The 27,770-nt window shown below is 40.9% G+C and overlaps 1 protein-coding gene and 1 long non-coding RNA gene across 9 annotated transcripts in view; both read left to right on the top strand.

The window, feature by feature from the left end:
- Window positions 1–819: 819 nt before the first annotated feature.
- On the top strand, window positions 820–19,885 carry LOC131187884 (uncharacterized). The gene is made up of 3 exons (XR_009152650.1): window positions 820–1,096; window positions 18,849–18,922; window positions 19,732–19,885. It is a non-coding gene; the product is annotated as an uncharacterized LOC131187884 (long non-coding RNA).
- Window positions 19,886–24,648: 4,763 nt separating this feature from the next.
- The window catches only part of SYNE3 (spectrin repeat containing nuclear envelope family member 3), a 117,811-nt gene continuing 114,689 nt past the window's right edge, over window positions 24,649–27,770 (top strand). For 5 of the 8 annotated variants that reach the window (XR_009152649.1, XM_058162632.1, XM_058162626.1 and 2 more), the window contains exon 1: window positions 24,650–25,331. Coding sequence is in view for 5 of the 8 variants with exons in the window: in XM_058162632.1 (XP_058018615.1) it covers window positions 25,082–25,331 (250 nt within the window). In the remaining 3 variants the exon portion in view is untranslated. Of the gene's footprint in view, window positions 25,872–25,902; window positions 26,188–27,770 lie in introns of those variants that run through there. The other 3 variants (XM_058162633.1, XM_058162630.1, XM_058162631.1) reach the window with 3 other exon arrangements.

Raw genomic sequence — 27,770 nt, 5'->3', positions numbered from 1 at the left:
TCTCATTTGATAGGCTTGGAGCACAAGTTCTAATATCTGCCATCTCATAAAAACTCTGCAAGAGTTCGCACAAGGCCAACCAAATCAGCCAGGCTTCAGTGTGTTTACATAATATCTCACAAGGTTTTCAGCATGATCAGACAAGGTTTTATGAGATATTATACAAGAGCTCATAAATGTCAATATCTTTCAAGGTTTTGGAAGGATTATTATTTTCAACCAAACAGAATGTTGGAACAAACCAATGTAAGGAGGTTGGATATATCTGCTTTTACTATTTGTACTGCTTTTGTCTTGTGCAAATGCTGGCTTAACTTTAAACCACTTTAAGGAAATCCCGCCAGGACTGAAGAGATCTTCCTGTCCAGCCTATTAAGTCTCAAAATTATCTCCCAGCATAAGAAAAGGTCTAGGACAACTCGCCACAGCCAATTCAACATGGCCAACTTGCCACAGCCAACTTGCTGGAGGTCGCTGTGGCCAACTTGCCGTGGGACAACCCACCATGGGACAATTCAACCCTGTATTAATCGTTTCGGTCACTTACTTTTATGACCACGTTTTCAGTGAAATTATTAACTCTTGTATTTCTGGATTGACTGTCTTTATTTTATTATTATTGGCCACAGTTATGTCAAAATTAATTTAAATTTTTGTTGAATTGTCCTGTGGCATGGTGTCTCGCAGCGAATTGGCTGTGGCAAGTTGACCCTAGTGAGTTGTCCCATTTCAGCAAAGGAACTCCAATTCCAACGGTTGGGACTACATCCCTAAATTAGAAAAAGCTCATTGAAGAAGGTGGAGCCAGAGTTTTACTTATTTTGAGGCTGGTTTTGCTTGTTTCTGTAGGGCAGGTATCCAATTGTTTGATGTCTGTACATGAAGGCTTTGATCTTGCACTTCTTGTAGCTAACTTCTTTTCTTTAACATAAAACAACCTTGGTATCCTCATTAGTTCAAATAACTTTTCATAACTCAGCCCCCTCTTTCCTCACTCTCACTTCCCCTCTGTCACAAAGTTTATTCAACATCAAAGAGGAAAATCGTTTCATCTTTCTTCAAGGAGAAAGGTCAATACCAAGAATTCTTTATTAAGGTAAGACATTGCTTTGGTACGAAAAGCAACAGGAGGTGAGATACGTTGTTCCCACAAGGTCTGTATACCCCTATATTCTCTTTAGGCCCACACTAAATGGGCAAGTTGTCACTGGCCAAAGGCTATGCATAATATTTGTGAGGGGATGAGTCAAAAAGTAGGTGGAGCCATATTATACATGCAGGCAAGATATTTTTCTGATTTTTTAAAGAAGATTGCACCCCTCCTTCCTTCATCCCTCCCTCCCTGCTCTCCCCCCTCCCTCCATCCCTCCCTCCCTTACCTTCCTTCCTTCCTTCCTTCCTTCCTCTGTGATACACCTACTGTATTTTAGGGCTTGTGTTATAGCTTTCATGCACAGAACTTACTCAGATGGCGAAAAGTTCCAGGGACATTTATTTAGATTGAATTTCCTTTAATGAGATGTTTATATTATTGTACATTATTTGAGTTTCTTTGAGTTTCTTTACAGAAATATACAGATTGTCAATTGGTTCAGACTTGGAAGTGCCGTGTATTAGTTCTCTTGCCTCCTCTTCCTAACTTTGAGGGCAAAAAGATTCATGAGTCACCTGCAATCCATTAATAGCCATCTTGGATCAATTTTGCAAGAGATTTTCACAGAATATTTTCAACCATTCAACCCAATCACCTCTTTCCTATTCATATTCCCAACCTTGCATTTATATTTTGACCTTCACATGTCTATGACAGAATTTGGTGACCCAGCAGATCTAAATAGTTAATAGTAATAATTTTAATAGTAAAACTGATAACTATCCTTAAAAAAAATTAAAGGCACAAACAAAATTTAAATAGGGAAGTGGTTGATTTTTTGTTATTATATTTATATTATATTTAATTTATATAATAATAAAATCCTCAGAAGTTACAGTGAACTCTTTATTCATTTTTCTTTCTTTCTTCTTTCCAAAATATGATGCAAGTAAAGCATGTGCTTCCACAACAGAGATGTTAGCTGTTTCTTTGTGCTTCCTACTTTTATATATAACTGAACAAATATCTGCATTGCTGGTGACCCAGTTTGAGTTATCGAGCCAAGAGTAATTTCTACAGCCTGAAAGACAACTCAAAGATGCACAAAAACACTAACCTCTTTAGCAGCAAGTGTGATGCTGCACAAGGGGAGAATACCAATCAGATTGAGATAAAAATGAGGAAGGGGGAAAAAAAAGAAGTTTATGAGAAAAGTGAGATTATCGCTTTGAGAATGAGAAACCTAATTCAAGTATTAATGGAAAGCCCAACAATGAGAAAAGACTTGTGACAATAAAGTAAAATAGTTTGATATTAATAAAAAAAAACTTCATGTATTTGAAGATGCAGCCAAACTTATATACAATGATATATACTATTGATATGATTATAAGTAGATTACTTATAATCAATGTTAGGAATGGCTTAGTACCAGAACAAAAGTTTATAACAGTGTAAAAGAACGGTTAAATGTTTGGTAGTCCTTGTATATTTCAAAGAATATAATAGTAATACCTTCTTACTTTAAAGGACACCTTTAAGGGATACCTTTGTTCCTTATCACATAGTGGTATCAGTTCAAATTCAGAATTACTTTCAATATGCACTTGCTTTGAAACAACATCCAGTATTGGACCCTTATAATCCTGAAATATTTATTCTTGCCTACTTGCATGCAGGAGACTGGCAACTCATTGTAACCTTCTAGCTTTAGGGTTACGTGATTTTTGTATCATAATAGACAAGTGACTGTCTTTGAGATCTTTGCCATGTTCTCTTTTGTAAAAAATATCCATTTTTTTGGCTTGTGGAATCCCTGATGCGCTCTGAGTTTAGTTGTTTTCCTGTCGAGAATTCATTATCAACATCTTCAGTGCTAGAGGGGAGTGACATTTGTTCTCTGTTCATATACTTTGGCTTACCCAGGCAATGTTGGTGGGGGGTATTGTTTTGTCCTTGGTGGTTCCTTGATTGGGCAGTTGTTTACTGCTTTCTTGTTTCTTTTGAGTTAATAGTTCCTTGATTAGAGTATTATTTATTTATTTATTTTATTTTATTTATTATTCGTATTTGTATACCGCCCTATCTCCCGAAGGACTCAGGACGGTTCACAGGCAAATAAAAAACATATATATGCAAATTAAGAAAACCATTAAGAAACTTATTCAAAAAGCCAAATTATTAAAAATAGTATAAATACTAAAACCAATTAAAACCCCTATAAAATTTAAAAACTAGTCCAGTCCTGCGCAGATAAATAGGTGTGTTTTATGATTTGTTTGTCTGGTGTAACTCCTGGTGTTAAATCCCTGCTTATCTCAGTGTGATTGCTGGTGAGGAGTTTGGTTGTTCTAATCTTTTTGTTTTCTTTTTAGCTTTTTTATTGTCTCTACTGAATGATGTGCAAATGTATATAATCTCCATGTACCTGTTGATGGCTCATTTGTCTCAGAGTCAAGGTTCCAGGAATTCCCTCGCATTTTTGGATTTAGTTTGGTCTAAGATGCTCACAGTTTTCCAGTTGAAACTATGGTTAAGTCTATTCATGTATTGTGAAATGAAGGAGCTTTGCACTGCCATTTGGTGTTCATGGGTTCACTCTGCTAGTCTTCTGCCTTTCCCATATAGTGGTTGTTACAGTCCTTACACTGTACATTTTAAATGACTTCTGTTTCTTTTCTTCTTCTAGGATTACTGGGGCTTTTGGCTTACATAAGGTCTTTGGAGAGCATTAGTTGGTTTGTGTGCTACAGTGATGCTGTGTGAGCATAATAGTCTTGGTTGTTTCTGAATTGTTTTTGACATATGAAAATATTATCTTTTCTATAACTTGTATTGGTTGTGTTGTAGTGAGTTGATGGTCAGGCATTTTTTGATAAAGTTGTTTGAGTACCCATTTGTTGGAAGATGTTGTATAGATTGTCTGTTTTCTTTTTCTGGTGTCTGGGTTGCTGCACTGTGTTTGCAGTTGAATTACTACTTTGGTAGTGGAGCACTAGTGTGGGTAGTTTTTACAATATTGTGTTTTTAAGTTGAACCATTTGTTCTGTTGATGAGAATATCCAGGAAGAATAGTGTGTTATTTCTTTTCCCTTGTAAATTTTATTCCTTTGAAGATATTGATGGTTTCATGTATCTTTCCTAGCTGTTCCTTTTTATTATTATTATTATGACAAAGGTGTCCACTACAAGCTGAATCCATAATTTTGGTTGTATTTTCTGGCTTGCAGAAGAGATCTCAGGATATCTAATACACAGGCTGCTGTTTGATGAGCCCCTTCCAGTTCTATGATTATAAAGAAGTGCCAAGGACATAAACACTGTTTCACTACATCACAGGCCAAACTTTCCCTAATCATTAGATTGTAATTCAGATTTGTCTGCCAGACCTCAGAAGCAGGACATTCTTTGTATTTGTGATTCATTGTTATCTGAAGTGTTTATGGTATTTTCATAGAAAGATTTCAATATTCCAATATCCAAAAAAGGCCAACTAGCCAGTGATAGACCAGTCCTGCAAACTGTTGTAAATATTTCAAAATCACAACATTTTTTCTTGGAGTTTAGGTTAGGGTTAAGTAACACTGTATTGTGTTATATGAATGCCAGTGTACAAGTATGATGTAAAGATATAAATTAACTTTCTTTTCAGCTGCATTGACCCCTAGAGCTTTTCAGCCAAACTTTAATGCATAAACAAGTGGAGTAAATAGATAGAAATATATTAAATTTGAGCCTATATTCCTTCCATAGAGTACCAAAGGAATACTGACAGGAGAATCTTAATATAGAGCAGGAACAAGGGCTATTTAATCTCATGAGCCAATCTAAATGTAAGTAGAGTGGAACTTTGAGCTCTACTCTTCTAATAAGGCAGATAAATCAATTTTGAGAAACCAATTACCATATAGCTATATAACCGCAGGGATGATAATCTGAGTTCCCAGGAAGTAAGCCCCTGGGATTTGATGTTAGGATGTTTTAGGAAAGGGCATTGGGCATTAATGAAACTATAGAATGGTTTGGAGAAGTCCAAATTTTGGTAGAAAGTCAGAATATACTGATGGGACAAATAAAATCCAGAAAAAAAAGAGCATTCGTAAAATTGCAAATGCAGTTCATTTGGGAGGACAGATTATAAATGACCAAATTTACCATAGACATTTTTAATGGAAAAGATTGGAATATAAGCCAATCTTTATACTTCAGCTAATTGTGAGAAATACTGGGACCTTTGTTCAGCATCATCTGCATCAGAGTTGGGGACTATGGCATGGCTGGCTAAGGAATTTTGAGAGTTGAAGTCCACAAGTCATAAAAGGGCCATAGTTCCCCACCTCTGACCTAGACAATAAAGCTAGGACATTTATATCATAATATTAAGGCCTTTGATGTCGACAATGATGATGATTCAATCACACTACAAAATATGGACCAAAACGTTGAGTATCTTGGGAAGGGCAGTGGAGGCAATGAAGTAGGGTGGCAGGGGTGGCAGAGTGCCAGATGGCAGGGGTGGTTGAGAGCAAGGTGGAAGTGGCAGTGGAGGGCCAAAGACAGGGTGCCACAGAGATGAAAGGCAGGGCAGTCAAAGAGACAGAGATGGGGAGAAGATAGATGGGTGAGGGGAACTGAAGCATACCCTGCAGTTGTAAATGTGTGCAAACTGCTAAGCACCCAAATTTGGTCAGGTAACCAGCGGAGTGCTGCAATGGTTATAACTTTGAAGATTAGGCATAAGTAACATTAGTTCAGTTTCATCAAAACTATGAATGGTCACTGAATGAATGGTGGTTAAGCAAGTTAAGCACCTACAATATGAAACAGACCTCCTGCTTTAACATCTCCCTTCACTAAGCGATACTAATGCAGCCGATTACCAGTATTAGCTTTCATGGCTTTTTCCCTTTACTGCTCCCTGTTCTTACTGGTGGGAATCACTTTGTGTGAACTGAATGTGGATGTAGAAGAAAAAAAAATTCATAGCTTTAAAGCCTGATGATAATTAGCTGAAAACTAAACTTGGGATCCTATTTCAACCATCTCACCAGGGGTCTCCAATCCCCGGTCCGTGGACTGACAGCGGTCTACAGGATGCCAGAAGCTGGTCTGCACAAACAAACACAGCCTATCTGCAGGATACAGGCAGCACATGAAACCACGCCCCTTCCGGTCTGCAGAAAAAATTCTCTCCACGGAACCGGTCCCTGGTGCCCAAAAGTTTGGGGGCCACTGATCTTGACCTCTTGCTTTAAAAATAATGTATGGATTCAAGTAATCGGAAAGAGATACATATCTATACTCTTCTTTATTCTGAGTGAAGTCTCACTGGCTGAGATTCTCCATATCTAGCCCATGTATTTACAGATACATTGATTTATAAATATAGATAAATTTATCTATGGAACTAAATTATTCTTATTGATAAAATGTTCAGCTATAAACATTAGTTTCCCACAACACTTTCTATTTAAATACCGAAGCACACAGACAAATCTGAACAGATTTATTGTAAAATTAAATGTACCATATCTAATAGAAAAATACAGATAGTCTTGAATTTACAACCATTCGGTTAGTGATTGTTTAAAGTTACAATGGCACTAAAAAATGATTTATGACCATCTTCCACACTTAAAACTGTTGGAACACACCCATGGTCACATGATCAAAATTGGATGTTTGGCAACTGGCATGTATTTATGTTGTCTTGTGTCCCTGTCTTACTGTCCCCATTATCTGTATTTACTTTCTTTGTTCATATTTATGTTCATACTTATACTTGCTATCTTGTACATGTTTGACAAAAAAACAAACAAACATTTTGCAACTGGAGAAAAAACAATTGCTACCAACCTGCCTTCCATTGAGGAGCTGTATACTGCACGAGTCAAAAAGAGGGCTGTGAAAATATTTACAGATCCCTCACATCCAGGACATAAACTGTTTCAACTCCTACCCTCAAAACAACATTATAGAGCACTGCACACCAGAACAACTAGACACAAGAACAGTTTTTTCCCGAATGACATCATTCTGCTAAACAAATAATTACCTCAACACTGTCAAACTGTTTACTAAGTTCTGCACTACTATTAATCTTCTCATCGTTCCCATCACCCATCTCCTTCCACTTATGACTGTAACTTTGTTGCTTGTATCCTTACGATTTATATTGATATTGATTGTTTCCTGATTGCTTGTTTGTTCCCTATGACTATCCTTAAGTGTTGTACCTTATGATTCTTGATGAACGTATCTTTTCTTTTATGTACACTGAGAGCATAGGCACCAATGACAAATTCCTTGTGTGTCCAATCACACTTGACCAATAAAAAATTCTATTTTATTCAACCCTCTGACAAGCAAAGTCAATGGGGGAGCCAGATTCACTTAACAATCACGTTACTAACTTAATAACTGCAGTGATTCACTTAACAACTGTGACAGGAAAGGTCATAAAATGGGACAAAATTTACTTAACAACTGTTTTGCTTAACAATGGAAATTTTGGGCTCAGTTGTGGTCATAAGTAAGGGCTACTGGCATACTGCTTGAGAAAAGGGGCATGCATAAGATCACAAGAGTGCCTACCATTTCTGTCCTATTGTTTCCTTTCATTATATCCAATTAATATAGTTATTACATACTCATGCTTATATATTGCATAGTTATTTCATGCTTATGCTTAAATATACTGTGTGACAAAATAAATAAAAAAATAAAAGCCTTTAACTTCTATACAACTATTTTGTGACTGTTTAAAACTAATCTCATTATTTCTGGCTCAGCTCTGGTGCATTTGAAAACAACAATAAAGCTTACTATAGGGTCTCTGTGCTGCTTATGAGCAATCTGTTTTCTCATCTTATCTATCAGCATTCCAAGGTTTTCATAGGGAGGGTGGTATGATGTCCATTTATTTTCAGTCATAAGAGTATTGGGACCTTTTGGGGAATGCTGTGGCACAGAGGCTTAATGACACTGGATGTGCTGAACAATTGCCAGCACTCCGGTGGTTTGAGTCCAGTTCCGTGGAATAGGGTGAGCTCCCCTCTCTTGTCCCTAGCTCCTGCTCATCTAGCAATTCAAAAACTTTGTTTGTGAGTAGATAGATAGGTACCACCATTTCAGTTGTGGGAAAGTGCTGACTGTTTTCTGCATGGGGAACTGGAACTGGCTCTGAATCTGCCCGAATGCCATCAGTAGAGGAAAGGTGGAGGAAAGTCCCATATGAGCCGACTCCCTCTGAAAACTCTGCAGGACAAGCTGGTGTGAAGCTAATTCATTCTCTTGTGGTACACCAGTGCAACAAATGGACTAACAACTGTCGGCTGCAGGAACTTCTACATGTGCATAGTTTTGTAGCCTCCTTGACCTTGTAAGGCATATGATAAATAAATAAATAAATAAATAAATCCTTTTTCATACATACGTGTTATATTTTTTTATATCTAGAGATCAGACTGAGACAATATATAGTTTAATAAATAAATATGAAGACCTAATTGGGGTCCAGAAGAGTTCTATGTAAGCATGTATACTTTACTTTTCATCATATAACTTCTGGCAAGAATAGATGCTAGGCGATGCTAGCAGGCACCTGGCTCAACAACAGTAGGACAATCTAGCTGTCCTGGTGGATCACCACTTAAGTATGGGTCAGCAACGTTCAGCAGCTATCAAAAAAAGCCAACTCAGTTCTAGGCTGCATCAACAGGTGATAGCATCAAGATCACAGGAATTGATAGTATTTGTACTGCACTAGTGAGCTCACATTTGGAATATTGTATCCTGTTCTAGTCACCAAAGATGCTGAGGCCCTAGAAAGAGTGCAGAGAAGAGCAACAAAGATGATAGGAGGCTAAATCATACAATGAACGGCTAAGAAAACTAGGTATGTTTAGTCTAATGAAGAGAAGGCTCAAGGGAGACATGATAGCAGCCTTCCAATACTTGAATGGCTGTCAGAGGGAAGAGGGTGTCAATTTTTCCATAGCACCCGAGGACAGGACAAGAAGCAGTGGGTGGAAGCTAGTCAGAGGAAGGTTCAACCTGGAAATAAGGAATTATGACAGTGAGAATGGTTAATCAATGGAACAACTTGTCTCCCAGAATTGTGAGTGCTCTATCATTGTAGGTTTTCAAGAAAAGTTTGAACAACCAGTTATCCAGGATAATTAATATAAGGACTCCTGTCTTGGGCTGGGAGTCGAACTAGAAGACCTAAAAGGTCCTTGCCAGTTCTATGATTCCCTGCCATGTAATGATCTCCAGCCTTTTCAGGCCAGATTAGTTGCCTGTTCTAATCATTTTATTGTAAGGAAATATTGTAGTACGCCTAGCTGGAATCCTCCAGGTCATTCTCTTTAATCAACCTTTAGCTGAGCAGAAAATGGACACAAACCTGCTAACCAGAGGCAGGTTCTGACCAGTTCTGGAGAACCAGTAGCAGAAATTTTGAGTAGTTCGTAGAACCGGTAGTAAAAATTCTGACTGGCCCCACCCCCATCTATTCTCTGCCTCCAAGTCCCAGCTGATTGGGAGGAAATGGGGATTTTGCAGTAACCTCCCCCTGGAGTGGGGAGGGAATGGAGACTTTACAGTATCCTGCCCCTGTCATGGCCACCAAGCCACGCCTACCAAGCCATGCCTTGCCCACCAAGCCACGCCCACAGAACCGTTAGTAAAAAAAATTGAAACCCACCACTGCTGCTAACCATATCTAGAGACAGAACTTTAAAGTCCAAAAGGACAAATAAAGCTTACTAAGGAAGTTATCAGCTCTAACACAAAGCTGCCTCTCAGCGATTTCTCTCCTCACGGTAAGGTAAAGAAGATGAAAGATGCCACTTTATCCTTCTAATAGGAAGACAAGTGAAGGGGAAATCTAAAAATATCAGTTTTCTAATATGGGAAAGAAGAAAAACAAAATTCCTGGCTTGAACCTCTACTCTTGTGGTTCCTACTGGATAAAAGATGCAAAGATTTGATGTTTCTTGAGCTGCAGTTCCAGCAGTGTTAGCTTTCTGGTGGCACAGGGAGCAGAACAGAGTGGCTTTTCTTAACAGGTGTGCAAGGCAGACTTAAGGTTTACTTGGAGATAATCCCTACGGAGTTTTTCTTTATCAAGATATGTTTTCCTTTTCTGTGTTGTCATTGAAACTTGTTTTTCTAGATGATAGAGCAATTGGCCTCTGCATAGATTTGGCATTGTTTTGGCTAGTATAGTGCTAAAAATAGTTCGGAGGAAAACACACTGTTCCCTATTCAAATGCACGCAACAACACAGCTTCTCCAAGACAATAACCAGGCATTCATTTCTCAGCGTAGTAGCACCATCTACTGTTGGTCATCAAGCATTTTGATTTTTTAAAAAATTAAGATTACTGTATAATGAAAAACATAAACATTGGATCATGTGTGTTCCATTGTACAAAGATACAAACACTACAACCCTGCTTTGTAATATGGAAGTGAAATGTGTGGATGTCAGGGGAAAAAAAGTAATAATTGAGCGGGTATGGAATAGAACTGAATAGGAATAGGAGTGATCTATATGAAAGAAGCGTTTTGAGCAGTCTGTTCATAACAGGGAGGATTGAATGACGATTGGCTCATACAACAAATATATGAAGGAAGAGTGAAAGAAGGCACAAGAAGAAGAAAAGCAAAAAATACATGTTCATATGACCCTCAAAAAAAGTCAAGTGCTAGGCTTAAAGTACAGAGGGCAGTGTCTGAATTCCCGCCTGGATCTAGTATAAGCAAAGATGATTTTCAAGGATAGAAAAGCATGGAGAGGTATATGTGAATGGTGTGATGCAAACTGTTTCCAATTAGACTTCCTTTTATCTTATCTCCAGTCTTTTATATGCTTGCTACTTTCTATCCCTTTTCAGCACTGCCATAATGTTGCTTATTCCAAAAGAGATTAGCAACCTAGGGATGGATATGTATCTACAGTATGTATCCATGTAGCAATAGCAGTAACACTTAGACTTAGATACCACTTCACAGTGCTTTACAGCTCTCACTAAGCAGTTTACCGAGTCAGTGTATTGTCCCCAACAATCTGGGTCCTCATTTTGCCGGCTTCGGAAGGATGGAAGACTGAGTCAACCTTGAGCCGGTGAGAATCAAACTGCTGAACTGCTGGTTGGCAGTCAGCAGAATTAGCCTGCAATACTATTTTCTAACTACTGCACCACCACAGCTTAATTTTAGAGGGTTAGTTAGTGGCACAGGTTTAACTCATGCATTTCTGGGCACAAAAAACTCCTTTTTTTTTCCATTTAGAAATAAGAATCTTAAATAGAGATGTTTTTGAAAAGCTGCCTGTTCTTATGGCAGGAAACTTGGAAACCTCACCATAATCTCAAGAGGACACCTAAATTACTGTGTCTGTCATCTCAGTCCATGCCTAATCCTAAAAAGCAACATCACCTAAGCAATGAGTATGCAATTAAATTGGCAGAACAATTATGTTTAGCTTCATATGATTGATATTGTTTTCTGATTGTTTATTTGTACCCTATGATTATCATTAAGTGTTCTACCTTAGAATTCTTGATGAACGTATCTTTTCTTTTATGTACACTGAGAGCATATGCACCAAGACAAATTCCTTGTGTGTCCAAACACACTTGGCCATTAAAAAATTCTATTCTATCTATTCTATATCACATTCATTTTGCAACTCCCATTCATTTTGGAATTAATTGAAACATACCATTTGATCGGGGTCCTTAAACTTATAAATTCAATTGTTCAGTACCTTCTGTGCATTCTTCTTCACTTGATGTTAATCAGCTAATTTATTTTCTTCTAGACACTAAGAATATGTTTGAAGACAAAAACTGTAGAGTGAATTTGCTCTTTCCTTTAATCAAGTTCTATCATAAATCTACATTAAAACATAAATTACAGAGGACTAAGTTGATATATTATGTAGTCTGGATTCCTTCAAAATACTAATCCATAAACATTGATTTATAAAGCACCATGACTAGATTTGCATTATATGCTAGGGTTTTCTTTAATAGCAAATTGCTACACTCTGCTTGCACAGCATTCACAAGAACAAAATGAGTTGCAAAAGTGATGGCAGTAAATGTTATGTATCTTTAAATATTTTGGCGGGAAACAAGCACGTTGCTGATTGGTTGAAGCCGCCGGTGAAACAGTATATAAGGAGAGGTTTTTCCCCAGCCTGTTGCTGGGTTCACCCTATATTAAAGAGCTGTTGTCACTACCCTGGTCTCCAGCCTCGTTACTTCCCGAACTTAACACTGGCGACGAAGGTGGGATTTCGAGGCTAAGGAGCACCAGAACCGAGCTGAAGCACGGAAGAACCGAACCCAGCAAACACAGGGCAGAAAGCGGAGATGGCCAGTTACACTCCGCCCGCACCGCTTGACCCAGCCAGAGAGAAATGGGGAACGATGACCCGCTTCAAAGCTTTAGAAGCAAACGAACTGCAAGGAGTTCCAGACAACCGCAAAAGGGCATACTTGAGCCACTGCGGTCCCGAGGTCATCGACATCGCGAAGCCTGGCAGAGCCAACGCCGTACAATCGGTATCGTGGCAAACTCTGCAAACCCTGCTAAAAACCATTTCGCCAACGCCGTCCAAATACGTGCGCGCTTTGAATTTGGAGAGCGCCGACAGCGAGAGGCGAAACCATCGGCGACTACATGGCCGCCCTGGAAAGCCTCCAAAGACTGTGGGTACCGAGACCTAGACGAGGCGCTGCTGAGCAACTCATCCGAGGGGTCAGAGACATGCGTTATGCGAGGCGGCTGCTATCAAAAGCAATCTAACGCTGGCAAACGCCTGGATGAAGCCAGAGCGCATGAAATGTCCATCAAGCGGCGGAGACCCTGCAAAGCCACTCACACCAAGGCGAGCACAAAATCAACCCCGTGCACCAAGAAGAGATCCAGACCGAATCCGACGGTGAGGATGAGGAAGGGTTTGTCGAACCGAGAAACGGCAAAGAAGACCGGGACAAATGCGGAAGTTGCGGAGGTCAACACCAGCGCCAACACTGCAAGTTCAAGGACGCTACATGTCGGCGGTGCGAGAAGAAGGGCACCTAGCTCAAGTCTGTCGAGCTCCCCAACCTTCCGCCGAAAATTCAAATCGGCCAATCAGAGCGCAGGATCGGCAAGGCGACCCGTGATTGGCTCAAACAAAAAGCGAACTCAATCAAACGACGGTGATCATAGGCGCGCAACCCGGTGGAGAAGAAGATCTTCACCAAGCCAAAATAGAAGGAGTGCCGTGCCGACTAGAAGTGGACACGGGTCAGCGATCACCATCATGTCCTGGGACACTTTGGCGGCGTTGCCATCAGTCGCGAAGCGCCACCTGCAAACACAACGGCTACGAGTCCACGACTACCAAGGGAATCGCATCCCTGTTCGAGGGACCACCTCCGTCCGAGTCGAGTACGGACCACACAAGAAGACCCTGCCCATCACGATCGTCGAAGGGACCCTGCCTAGTTTGTTGGGACTAGACTGGTTTCGTGCACTGGGCATGGGGGTGACTGGCATCTACAGAAGTGACTGTAACCTGAAAGACATACTCATGAACGAGTTCGAAGATGTCTTCAAGGACTGCCTGGGCAAGTACAAGGGGACGCCTATTTCCTTCAACTTAGACCCCCAGGTAGCACCCATTAGGTTAAAGGCAAGGAGAGTCCCTTTTGCCCTGAAACCTAAGATTGACAAGGAGCTAGATAAGCTCATAAATCAGGGGATTCTGGTGCCAGTCGATCACGCAAAGTGGGAGACGCCAATCGTCACCCCAGTAAAACCAGATGGGTCAATTAGAATCTGCGCTGACTACAAGGCGACGTTAAACAAAGCCTTACAGAAAAGCGCTTACCCGGTTCCCGTGGTGCAACACTTGCTGCACTCGTTGGGGCAAGGGCAAGTCTTTGCAAAGTTAGACTTGGCTCAAGCCTATCAACAACTGCCCGTAGACGCCAACACAGCCGAAGCCCAAACGATTGTGACTCATAGAGGTGCTTTCAAATGCACCCGATTACAATTCGGGGTGAGTGTGGCACCGGGACTGTTCCAAAATCTAATGGAACGACTTCTGCAAGGGCTCCCAGGGGTAGTCCCCTACTTCGATGATGTATTGATATCAGCCGAAAATTTAGAGGAATTGGGGGAGCGTTTGAGAAAAGTTCTGGGCATTTTCCGTCAGCGGACTAAAGGTTAAAGTGAACAAATGCCAGATAGGGGTAGAATCAGAACGAGTTCTTGGGCTACAGAATAGACAAGAAAGGAATTCACCCCACTGAGAGCAAGGTCAAGGCAATCAGAAAGGCTCCAGCGCCCAAAACAAAAAAACAGAGCTACAGGCATTCCTGGGGCTAGTGAATTTTACGCGGTCTTTTAAAAACAAAGCGACCGTTGCTGAACCGCTGCATAAGCTTCTGGGAAAGAATACTGTTTGGTCTTGGGAAAGTCGGAAGCTAGGGCTTTCAAGCAGTAAAAACCTACTCTCAAGCGATAGCCTACTGATTCAGTATCATAGCTCATTGCCATTAGTGCTGGTTTATATGCCTCCCACGGGGTGGGGGCTGTGCTCAGCCACAGACTCCCAAACGGCACAGAAGCCCTATAGCCTTCTACTCCAGAACGATGTCCTCCACAGAGAGGAACTAAGCCAGTTGGATAAGGAAGCGCTAGCAATTGTGTCAGGGTAAAAGTTTCACGAATACGTTTTTGGTAGAGACTTTGAAATTGTTACTGACCATAGACCGCTGTTAGGGATACTGGCTGGCGACCGCCCAACGCCTGTGGCACTTTCGCCACGATTGACCCGATGGACTATCTTCTTAGCCGCTTATTCCTACAAGCTGCAGCATCGACGGAAAAGAAGTGGGGCATGCGGATGCTTTAAGCAGATGCCCACTACCAGGGCGATCAAGACCCCACTCCGGGGACGCCCATCCTGCTAATTGACTCTTTGGACTCTGGCCCAGTCACATCTAAGGAGGTGGCTCGGGCATCATACCGGGACATTACTTTGAGGACTGTACTCGGTTGGGTACAAAGAGGATGGCCCGCTGCGCCGGGCGAGCGTTTTAAGGAATTTGTAAAAACGTGGGAACTCGGCTCAAGGGGTGCCTGCTATGGGCGATCGAGTGGTGATCCCGGAGAAATTGAGGGAAAGGGTATTGGACCTCCCCCACGAGGGTCACCCAGGGATCGTAAGGATGAAGGGGCTAGCAAGAAGCTATGTTTGGTGGCCACTCATGGACTCAGAAATTGCAGAGAGGGTAGGAAATGCCAGGCTTGCCAAGAGTCCAGACCTCTACCCCAACGGCCCCAGTCAGGAATGGGAAAAACCCCAAGGGCCCTGGTCGAGAATCCACATTGATTTTGCTGGCCCTTTCCACGGCCAAACCTTCCTAGTGGTAGTCGACGCTTTCTCTAAATGGTTGGAAATCATTCTCATGAGATCCATGACAGCCGAGGCAGTAATCGCAGCCCTGCGGCACCTATTCGCAACCCACGGGTTGCCTGACACGCTAGTATCCGACAACGGCCCGCAATTCACGGCAACCCAGTTTGAGGAATACTTGGCAGAGGAGGGCATCCGACATGCCCTCTCTGCGCCTTTCCACCCTGCGTCGAATGGCCTTGCAGAGCGTTCCGTCCGGAGCGCTAAGGAGGCATTGTCCAGACTCAAGCCAGGCGACTGGCAAACAAAGATAGACTTCTTTCTGGCCGTTCAGCACAGAACCCCCAGCACTGCTACAGGCAGAAGCCCAGCCGAATTATTGATGGACGGAAGCTCCGGTGCCCACTGGACCGCTTAAATCCCCATTACACACCAGAGGGTTACAAGGGGAACTGGAAAAACAAGAGAAATGGGCATAGGCGATCGAGTGTGGGCCCGAACTATGGGGACGGCCCAAGTTGGCTAGCAGGGCAAATCATAAAAGCAACCGGTCCAAAATCATACTTAGTTGAGTTAAAGACAACCGAGTATGGAGGCGCCACAGATCAGATAAGAGCGAATAACGAACAACCCGAGCTAAATGAGACAGATCATAACCACTCATTATTTGAACCCACAGCTGACCCTAACCCGGGGGAGGCGCTAGACTTAGCTGAGTTCCCGGAGGTCCAGCGACGCCATCAGGTTCCCGTTGGAAACAGCAGGGACGACTCTGCAGGTAATCCAAGGCCAGATGGCCTAGAAAAAGAGTCTGCAAGTAATCCAGGGCCGGATGGCCTAGAGAAAGAGCTGGGAGGAGAAAACGGCCCCTCCGACCAGCTCAACCCACTCCCAAGGACTGAACCGCGCAGGTCCGAAAGAATCAGGAGACGCCCAGGTTATTTGCATGACTACGTCGAAAAATAACATGTAAATGATATGTAAATATAGGTAAAGTGTTTTCTGGGAGGGGAGGAGTGTTATGTATCTTTAAATATTTTGGCGGGAAACAAGCACGTTGCTGATTGGTTGAAGCCGCCGGTGAAACAGTATATAAGGAGAGGTTTTTCCCCAGCCTGTTGCTGGGTTCACCCTATATTAAAGAGCTGTTGTCACTACCCTGGTCTCCAGCCTCGTTACTTCCCGAACTTAACAGTAAATATAACTCTTTTCCTGCACTCTTGAAAAGTCATGCTTAGAGCTGATACTTTACATGATTACAGTGACAAGATTGATCTGGTTACTGACTAAAATAAATGGACAATTACAAAAAAGAATAAAAGTATTTTTAGTTATCCAAAGTAAATAAGATGCAAACCTGAAAATAATTTCTGCAATTACTTTAGTTCTAAAATTTAATTATTTTAATATGGGAAAACCAACTTGTACAAATGGGAAAATGAATTAATAGGTTATACAACATTAAAATTACAAGAGAAAAGGAACAAAAATAACCATTTACATAAATCCTAGAATAGGGACAAGAAAACAAATAAATAGTTATGTATGTTTTGATCCTAAGACCTTTTTTTTTTCTGAAGCCAGCCAATTATGTTTTATTCAACAAATGCTAATTAGGCAAACTTTATTTTACTGTAACAAGACTGCTGCCTCGGTACCTCGTGTAAACTATCAGAGTCATGATATATGATGTGAAAATATGAATATAATAGCAGTCTTCCAGTACTTGAGGGACTGTCACAGAGAAAAGAGGGGGTCAACTTATTCTCCAAAGCATCTGAGAGCAGGACAAGAAGTAACGGGTGGAAGACAGTTAAAGAGAGATCCAGCCTAACACTGGGAGAAGAAATTTCCTGACAGTGAGAACAATTAATCAGTGAAAGTGGCCACCAGGGGGAGCTGCAATTCAGCACAATTAGAACATCTGCAAGACAGCAAGAATGGAGACATTGTTTGGCTGTTGAATGCTAGGAATTAGAAGTGTGCAGAACTATTTGTTCTTTTATATTTTTGTTTACAGCTTCCAATACCACTTGATAGCAACTCCTCTGCATAATTTGCAGACAAAACATAGAATCATAAAATGTAAACAGATACAACGGAACACAAACCTAAAGGCGTGGGAAAACAGCATCAGAATGAAATCAACAATAGCAGTGTTCAAGGTCCAAAGTATGCTAAGACACATTCTATTATTATATTATTTAGATTTATTATAAAATTATTAAAATGTTTAATTTCCCCCCTCCATTGTCAAGCCTCTAGAGCAGGGGTGTCCAAACTTGGTCCCTTTAAGACTTGTGGACTTCAACTCCCGGAACGTGATGACTGGGAAATCTGGGAGTTGAAGTCCTGAAATCTTAAAGGACAATGACACCCCTGCTCTAGAGCATCTAAAATCAACAGATACAATTGACCATAAGCCTAAAAGAATGGGAAAAGAGATCCTGGAAAAGTAAAGCTAGAAATTGGACACTTCTAATACAGTAAAAAAAAAAAAATTCCTATTACTAAAACCAAGTTCTGTCTGCATCATTAAGCTCCATCTGCTGCATGAATCTAGAACTTCTTCAGAAGTCCTAATCAGTTGACTTATTAAAGATTGGGTTCACAAGTTCTGTCAAAATATTATATGGTATCTTGGGGTTTGGCATACTGTGAGATATGTAAAGGTAGTCCTCAAGTTACAACAGTCATTGGGACCATAAGTTTCCATCTCTAAACAAGATGGTTGTAAAATATGAAATCATATGACCATATCACTTAATGACAGCAATCCCAGCACTCCCTGCTGCCATCATTCACTGAATTCCACTAGTCATTGACCAAGGATTATACCACTCCAAGGCATTGTGGGCATGGTCCCTCCTACCGTAAGCTTTAGTTCTTCCAAGGTAAGGACAGCCTCCTCTTCAACTCCCCCAATTGTCTATTACCCCTATCTCTACCCTTATAGCCACCTGCACTCTGCTTTGCAGAGTGGCAAGCAACCCTAGAACTGTGTTGTTTAGGGGCAGCATACCACACAGAAGTTCAGGGGCTTCTTGGAGTGCCCCTGGTAGTCAAAGAGGGTGTCAATGACCACAGAATGCAGGGGGCCAAAAGGACATAGATAGATTGAGGAGATAGGCATTGAAGTGTCCCTACACTCATAAGTACAGATGGACTGACAAGGGCCGAAATTTTGACCAAGCAGTTCTGCAATGGCTGTAACTTCAGGGACCAGTTGTAAATCCTAGCTATATTGATTAGTTATGCTTGTAATGCATGGCTTATGGCTTAGTATTATTCATTTATTAAATTTGTTTGCTGTCCATCTCATCGCAGGTCACTACAGTTTGTTCAGCAAACAAGGGTTGAAAGAAATCAAGACATGATACAATGCATACTAAATATGTACAGTAAGTATGAACAAGATCATTTAAACCATTATAGTTACAGACCAAATACTTAAAATGTATCATACCTTAACTTTGGATTTTAGAATTCAATCTTGCATGTATTTGCACAGATTCTGCTTTCTTTAGTGAAACAAGAGTTTCTCCAGACTAAAAATTTGTCTTGGTTTTACTTTAAGTCTAATTATAGTAGTACATAGCGTTTTAATGCCCTCAACATCCTGCATGCAAATCCCACATTAATTTTTAAATCTTAGTTTGCCTTGGCTGATCTTTCCAAGATTTATTTCCTTCCTTCCTCCATCCAATTATTAACTGAAAGAAACATTGTATTAACAAAATAATATACAGTAATCAAAATAACAGGAGTCCCCACAAAAAAAAGACATAAAAGGCTTGGAAAATTATTTCAAAAACAAACACACCTAGGAATTTTTACCAGTTTTCTCAAAGGTCCTCTTGCTTGTTCCTGTACCACAAAATACTAATTCAGAATCTGACAGGCCACACAGTCTCATCCTTTCCATCCAATCCAGCATCTGAAAATAGGATGCTATACTTCTGGCAACTGTTGCTTTGTAAGTATTTGTTACGAGCAATTATGACATCTTGACATTATCATAGAAATGAAGTTACTTCAGTAAGCAACACCGTAGGTGGTTTGGTGACCAGTCTCATTCTGGGACTAGTTTCATTGCAATGGTTAATAAAAATGTTAACTTCAAATCCTATTAATTCTTTGAGTGTGAGGGCTTGTGAATGTATTACCTTAACATTTATCATTAGTAGTGAATTTTCCTCCTCATTTTCAGTTTCAGATTTTAAGCTGTAGACTGAATCCCCACCTATTGTACAGAAAGGAGAGTGAGTGAGGAAGAGAGAACAAGAGGGAGGAAGTGAAGAATGGGCAGAATGTCTTGTTGAAATAATGAAAAATCTACAGGATTTGGTGTAAAGTCTTGTTAAACCAATAAAAATTATATCTGAATGTAGATTAAAAACATAATAAAAAGTGCCTATTTTAAATACTACTTTCCTGCTTCTAAAAATTACATTGTACTCGAACAACTCTTAACATTGTCTGCCAGCTATTGTTCAGTATTTTTCATCACTCTCTTGGGCATCTTATCACAGGAAATGCATGAAATTGTTCCTGCCAGTAGAAGTTGAGAACACATCCACCAGCAGGCCCACAAAGATATAACAAAGAATGCAAAATATACTGCAGTTTTTCAATCCTTCTCTTGATTGTAAACCTACGGCATGAAATCTGATGAGGCTCTAAATAATTGGTTAAGTCCTGTCTCACTTATCATTACACTTATAAGTTGGTCAGTAGCATGATTACTCGGTTGAATAATGAAACCTATTAAAATTAAATCTGATGTGCAAATTTATTTGTTTATTTCATTAACTAGTTTCTAAAACCAAAACAAGTTTGGACAGCTTTACAAAAATAAAAGAATAAGACTGCATATATACAACAATATACATAAAACAGCAACCCGAGGTAACAGAGTCATCCTTCAACATCCCCCACCAACATGGTTCAATGCCATTATGCCCCATACAACTTGTATGCATAAACAAACAAAAATTAGAAATAAATTGAAGGCAAGGCTATAAAATGGCCAGTCTTTGAATTTCAGAAACCTCCCTAGATGACTAGGTCAAGGTCTCTCAGCATATTTTGCAATCCTACTGTTAAAATTAAAATTAGCTTGGGACACCTGAAACACACAGCAGGATCAAAGTTGAATTTAGCACAGCCACTGTTTGCTTCTTTAAAGGATATGGGTTATGGAACTGTGTCAGAAGGCAATGGAGCATTTTATTTAGGCATGGTGCTCCATTTGTAACTATCAAACTATTTAAGGAACAGGCAGCTGCTACATGGGATTAAATTGGCCGATAGTAGACAGAGGGGAGTCCTATAGAAAGTCAGGTGGTGTCTGTCATTTATTGCTTGTGACACATTTCCCAGGACAGTGTTTATCAACCCTGGCAACTTTAAAATGGATGGACTTCAACTCCCGGAACGTGATGACTGGGGAAATCTGGGAGTTGAAGTCTTACGTTTTAAAGTTGCCAGGGTTGAGAAAAACTATCAGCCATAGAGTCTGCATCTCATGCTTGTTTCCCATTGGGCAAATTAGATGCTATTTAACTCCCTCCCACTGAAAGCAGTGGGATTTACAATGCCAAAACATCCTTGAAGCTGTCCCTTTTAACCATTTCCTTTCTTGAGCTGTCTCCTTTTACAAATTCCTTGGAACTGCTTCATCCAATATTCTTTATTATATAACGGTAGAAACAGCAGAGGGACCAGCAATAGAGATAATTTGGTTATATCACAGACTGTATGTGTTTTCTTTTGACCATGAATGAAGCAAAATACCAAATACTAAATTTATTTTTCAAAGTGACGTCAAGAGCTTAAACATAACAAAAGAACCAGGTACTCCAATGTTGAGAAGCCTACTGAAGCATTGTTTGAAAAATTTATTGTGGCGCTAGGATGCATGCAATAACTTGGGTTTTACATCAAAAGTCACACAGTGCTTTAGTATTAATAACTAACTGTGTTGATTTAATTGCATAGAATGCTTTGAATATATAACTTTAGCTGCTACTCTTCCTAAGATTCTGGAACAGCGTGGGCTACAAATATTAATTAAATTCATTGCTTCCTTAATCAGGCCTTCAATCAGACTGAAGCTAGATGAAAAAGACAAAAAGAAAACATCCTCACAAATATCCTTTCTTCTTATTCACCCCATCAGGAGACAAAGAAAAAAAATGGATCATGAAAACATTGACAATTTAATTTGAATAATTGATTTGACAATATATAGTGTTTGCTGCATGAGAGAACCAAGGTACAGTCCTATAGTACATATACTGTGCATTTCAGCCAGGTAGTATTTTAATTCAGAGATGGGAATCCAAAATACCTTCAGAAAAAGATACTTTGGTGCATCTTCAACTGTTAGCAACTCTTCAACCAAACACATCTTTTCCAGGAATTGCACTGCAGCTGCAGAGGGCGGTTGATGTGCAGTCCTAGGCACAAATGTAGCTTTTTTAAGTGGCTGTCAGCAGATGCCAGCTAGACAAACACCCCATATGCTCTGAAACACTTTTAAATTCAGACCATCATTTATTTTATTTTATTTATTTTATTTATTTATTTTGTCACAACAGTATATATAAGCATAAGCATGAAAATAACTATATAATATATAAGCATATAAATGAGCATAAGTATGTAATAATTATATTAATTGGATATAATGAAAGGAATCAATAGGACAGGAACGGTAGGCATGTTTTGTGGTCTTATGCACGCCCCTTACAGACCTCTTAGGAATGGGGTGAGGTCAATAGTAGAGAGTTTTTGGTTAAAGCTTTGGGGATTTTGAGAAGAAACCATAGAGTCAGGTAGTGTGTTCCAAGTATTAATAACGCTGTTACAGAAGTCATATTTTCTGCAATCAAGATTGAAATGGTTAACATTGAGTTTAAATCTATTGTTAGCTCTTGTATTGTTATGATTGAAGCTGAAGTAGTCTTCAACAGGAAGGACATTGCAATAGATGATTCTATAAGTTAAGCATAGGTCCTGTCGAAGGCGGCGGAGTTCTAAGTTTTCTAAATTCAACATTTCAAGTCTGGTGGCATATGGTATTTTGATGTATTCAGAGGAGTGGAGAACCCTTCTTGTAAAATATTTCTGGACATGTTCAATTGTATTGATGTCTGAAATGTGGTATGGGTTCTAGACAGGCAAGCTGTATTCAAGAATTGGTCTAGCAAATGTTTTATAAGCTCTGGTTAGCAGTGTAGTGTTTCTGGAGAAGAAGCTTCATAAGATTAGGATTACAACTCTTAAAGCCTTTTTTGCAATGTAGTTGCAGTGGGCTTTGGCATTTATATCATTGGATATGAAAACTCCAAGGTTTTTAACAGGGTGGGGGGTCATATGTAAGGTAGTGTCCATCAAGCTTGTACTTAGTGTTTGGGTTCTTTTTTCCATTACGTAATACTGAGCATTTGCTGGTTGAGATTTGGAGTTGCCAAGTTTTAAACCATTCAGATACAAAGTCAAGGTCTTTTTGAAGGGTAGTTGTATTGTTGGTGGTGTTAAATAGTTTGATGTCGTCAGAAAAAAGAACACAATCACTTGTAATATGGTCACAGAGATCATTAATGTATAATATGAAGAGTGTTGGTCCAAGAACGCTGCCTTGGGGAACGCCACTTTTGACAGGAACAGGATTTGATAGTGCATTGCCAATTTTGACCACTTGTTGTCTGTTTGACAGGAAAGCTGTTATCCAGTTGTGGAGGGGTCCTGAAATGCCATAAAATTTTAGTTTTAGGAGAAGTTTATCATTTACAACAGAGTCAAAAGCTTTACAGAAGTCTATGTAGATCACATCTATTGCTTTGCCCTGATCAAGGTTTGCAGTCCATATGTTTTTGCAGTGAAGAAGTTGTAAGTTACATGATAATTTTTTCCTGAAACCAAATTCTTTTGTACTTCTTAGCAGACATGAATGGGATTGCAGTCTATTCCTAGTCTGCAATTTACCCTACTTTTCTTCCCTTGTAATTGCTATTGCTGCCTTAGGAAGGAACTGTACTTTAAGTTTGTTGAGAATCCTGAACACACTCTTAAATAGCTTAGCACATAAGCTAAGTCATCCAGAACTGTAGGAACCATTTATTACTCATTACTGAGTCCTGTACAATAAACGTGAACTTTTTTCAAAAAATGATTTTATTATTTGACACAATAAAAACAAAAGAAACTATACACAAAATTATAAAACAAGAAAAACAAAGTAAAACTCGGAAAAAGAAATAATATACAGGCTACATGAATTTATGCTCATAAATGGTGGTCATATTTCATTGTAAAATCCATAGCTGCTAAACTATATTAATAAGAAATTCATTTCTCTGTTGTTAATGATATCAATATTGCAAAGCACTGAGTAATTGGGTCCTTGTGTTTAACCTACAACCAATGCCGAAGAAGTGTTCTTGCTAACAGCAGAGTATGGAGAATCTATTTTCTTCCACCAGATGACAATGTCCACATGACAGAGATATCACTCAAAAGGATATGAATCTCTGAAAATATTAGTTCAGTTAATATTATACAGACACACAGAAGTTATGGCAAAAAAAGGATCTAACGGTCCATTGAGTCTGCCCTTTGAGTTGATTTCTTTTTTGTTTTATTTTTAATTTATATGGTTTTAATTATTATGTTTATGTTTTATTAATTTTTTTGTTGGATGATGGACATGTGTTTATCCCAAGCATGTTGAAACTCAGTTACTGATGATTGACCAACTATTTCTGCTGAAAGTTGGTTCCAACTTTCTACTATTCTTTCCACGAGTATAAATAAATCTGGAATTTTAATAGCACCTATTAGGTCACAGCGCTACTTATATCATAGTTTATTATAAAGTTTCTTTAATTTCTTTTGATGAAGCTGGAGTAACAGTTTGCAAATGTTTTTGACTTTCTTAGAAAGTCAAAATTTCGGTCACTTTTCCTTAGAAAAGCACGGCTTTTTGCTTTTATTATTTCCATGTGAAATGAATAAATATTTCCTAGCACCATTTTGGGAGGGAGGGTTGGCTTCCAGTCAGCACTGACTCCTGGTGACTGGACAATTCCATGCAATTTTTTTGACAAGATTTTGGATCCTGGGCCTTTTCCAATGAGTGAGTGAGCAAGCCAGCGATAGGGACTGGTCCAAGGTCACCCATTTGGCTTTCACCAGACTAGCCTTCTGGTTTCTATCTTGGTGCCTTAGTCATTACTTATTAGTTACTAGTAGTTTAGTAGCAGCAGCAGTAGTAGTAGTTACTACTACTATACGATACTAATTAGTCTTTAAGTGAATTGCTGAAAATAAGGCAATTTTTGAATGTCTCTCGTTTCTTGCAAAGAATTTCCTTTATATAGTAACAGCAACCGCACCCCCTAGGCGTTTGGCGAGTCAAACTGGGTCTTGACCGCCATGCTTTCCACCACCGTTCCGAGTCGCCGTCTCCCTTTTCATCATATAGGGTTCTTTATGCGGTCATCGCGGGCACATTCTGGCCACTGACCGAAATAGGTTGCCAACGGCGCGGGGAGATGGGAGCGGCGAGAGTCGTCCCATCTAAACGCTTTCCCCGGCGTGGGCCGCCGAAGTGGAAAAAACGCGCGACCGCGACCCCAAAGCCACCAAGCCCGCACCTCCTTCCCTTTGCTCCGGGAAACTTGATCTGGCCGAGAGCGACGGACCGCCACGGGAGTAGGAAACGACGTCGCGGCCACGGCCGAGATGGAGAGACCGCGGCCGCCAGGAAATGCTGGAAGGCGTCCGAGACCCGCTCAGATGACAGTAAATGACCTTTTAATTGGGGTAAAAAGGAGGCTGGGACTCCTTTGCGCGGCCAAGGCCTGTGAAAGGCTCGGCCGTTGCGTAAGTTCCGTTCGGTCGCTAAGCGGGTCCCCACTCGGGTTACATAAGCGTGCCGCTTTTGCAAGCGCGCCGTCTCTCGCCTGCCCAGGCGGGGGACTGGGGACGAAAGAGCGGAGGAAACCCGCCTGTCCGCCTCCCGAGAATCGCAACTAGCGGATCTCAGCCAAGGGCGCGCAAAGCGACGGCCGCGAGCCTTCCTCTCGGGTCCCGGCCCTTCCTTCTCCCCCACCCCTCTCCGCCCCCAGATCAATTCTGCGCAGCGCTCTGCGGCGAAAAGATGAGTCAAGCGGCGCTTCGCCAGCAGCAGGAAGAGGGCGAGAGACGGGGAAGGCCGAGAGGGAGGAGTCGCTGCCAGCGCCATTGATTCAAACGCGCCGCAGCTCCGGGTCCTGGAGCCCTCCAGTTCCAGCTGCAGGGCGGTCTTGGCGGAGGGGCTCTTTAGAGGCGCTTCTTGGGGAGGTGAGCGGAACTCCAGCCGTCAGAGGGGGGAGGGGGGCGTCGAAGATGATGTGGGAAGGGGCAGGTGGCTTGCGTCAGTCCTGACTCGCCGGCTTGTCTGTCACTTTCGCTTTGAATCGGAATCAGAATTGAGCTGGAAGGGACCTTGGAGGTCTTCTAGTCCAGCCCCCTGCACAAGCAGGGGACCCTATAGCATTTCAGACAAGTGGCTGTCCAGTCTCTTCTTTAAAACCTCCAGTGATGGAGCACCCACGACTCCTGAAGGCAAAACTGTTAATTGTCCAGCTGCCAACTTGGTAATCTCTCCCCGGCTGCGGTGAGTGATGGGTTGCTTTTATTGGCGGAGGGAAAGCAAACTTTGCTTCCTCTCGCACAGCCGGTCACCCGCGGGGAAGAGGAAGATCGCCCGTGGAAACGCGAGTCTGGTCCGGCGAGCGTGGCGCCGGGCTGAAATGTAACGGAAGGCTAGGGGACTCCGGGGTGGGTTGCCTGGTCCGACATCCCTCTTCCCAGCCTTTTAAGTTTTCAAACTGTCCAGTTCCAGCAATGCCTCGTATTCCTGCTTGGTATTCTGGAAAAAAAGTTGTTTTCTGCAAAAAGTTACTTTATGCGTACACACGGCTATCATTGTATCGTAGTTGTCTTTGCCGCTTCCATTTCCCTCTTATTTCCTGCCATAATTACTCTATCCACCAAACGCCTCGCGTGCGCTCATGTCGGTAGGCTGTTTGTTTTCTCTGAAATCAATTCCAGGGTGTTTGAACTGGCTCAGTTCTTTGGTAAAGGAAGAACCGGTCGCGTTGACTGTTACGAACTCCCCCTCTCTCCACTCCCTTCAAGATAAACCTTGTACTAGAATAATTAAAATTCATTTAGGTGCGTGTTTTGACGATCGCTGTGTCTGTCGTGTGACTGCGCAGTTAGACTGCAGAATTGGCAGACGAGTTGGCCATGCCTGGTGAAAAGGCACGTGGAGGGAAAGGCTTTGAAGAACCAGATGTGTCCTTGTCCGCCACCGTTGGCTTCACAAAATGGGCGTGCCTAAAAATAAAAGAAGAAGAAATTGGCTTTTTTTAAGTGGGTGTGCCTATAATAAGGGAAAACACCTTCTGCGGGATAGGAGGAGTGCTAGTGCAAAACAGAAGTGAAGGTGGGTTGTGCAACTGAGTACTTGGCTATTTATATCGTAACTTTGCTGAATCAATTTACAGAGGCCTAGCTGATACATTTTACTGAATGTATAGCTAAGAGTTGGGCTGGCATTTTTGGAAAAAGATACTTCTGGTCAGTCCTCTGAGAAGGTTTACTTATGGGAGCTTCTACTGAAATGTTGAAACATATCTATTCCAGCCTATAGAATGATTTTTTTCTCTCATTTAGACCAAGGAATTTCAAGAGTTATAATCTTACTATAACTCTGCTTATTTTTTTCTTAACAGATATTTTATCTATTTTTCCTGGCATAGCCACAACCAGGGTAGTGTCATTCAGTCTTAATTGGCATCAGATTTATTAGAAGTGAACTTTGGCAGACTCCTTCTTGTTACCAAAGATGCAAAACAGATCTCTCAATATACACAAAAAAATGTTTGGCAACATTTTTTCCTCCCATTTCACTTGGAATGTATTGAGACTGTCCTTGGTATGTTCTGGACTGAACTTGGGATGTTCAGTCCTTGGCATGTTCTGGAAAAGAAACAAGAACAGATGCTGTAAGTTGTAAACCTGACATCCTTTAACTGTGTTTATATCTCCTAAACATCCTTCACTGGTGGGACGACTGACTGTAATAACCATGAGTGTAATTGAACACATTTGCAGTGCATCAGTTGGAAAAAGACGATATCCAAGGCTGCTGTCTCTAACTCTTTGGGAGAGAGTCATGGTGCTTTCTGAGCT

Source organism: Ahaetulla prasina, chromosome 1 (genome assembly GCF_028640845.1).
Source record: "Ahaetulla prasina isolate Xishuangbanna chromosome 1, ASM2864084v1, whole genome shotgun sequence".
NCBI classification, from domain to species: domain Eukaryota; kingdom Metazoa; phylum Chordata; class Lepidosauria; order Squamata; family Colubridae; genus Ahaetulla; species Ahaetulla prasina.
The sequence above is the reverse complement of the archived record's forward strand: the minus strand, read 5'-3'. Positions and strand labels throughout refer to the sequence as shown.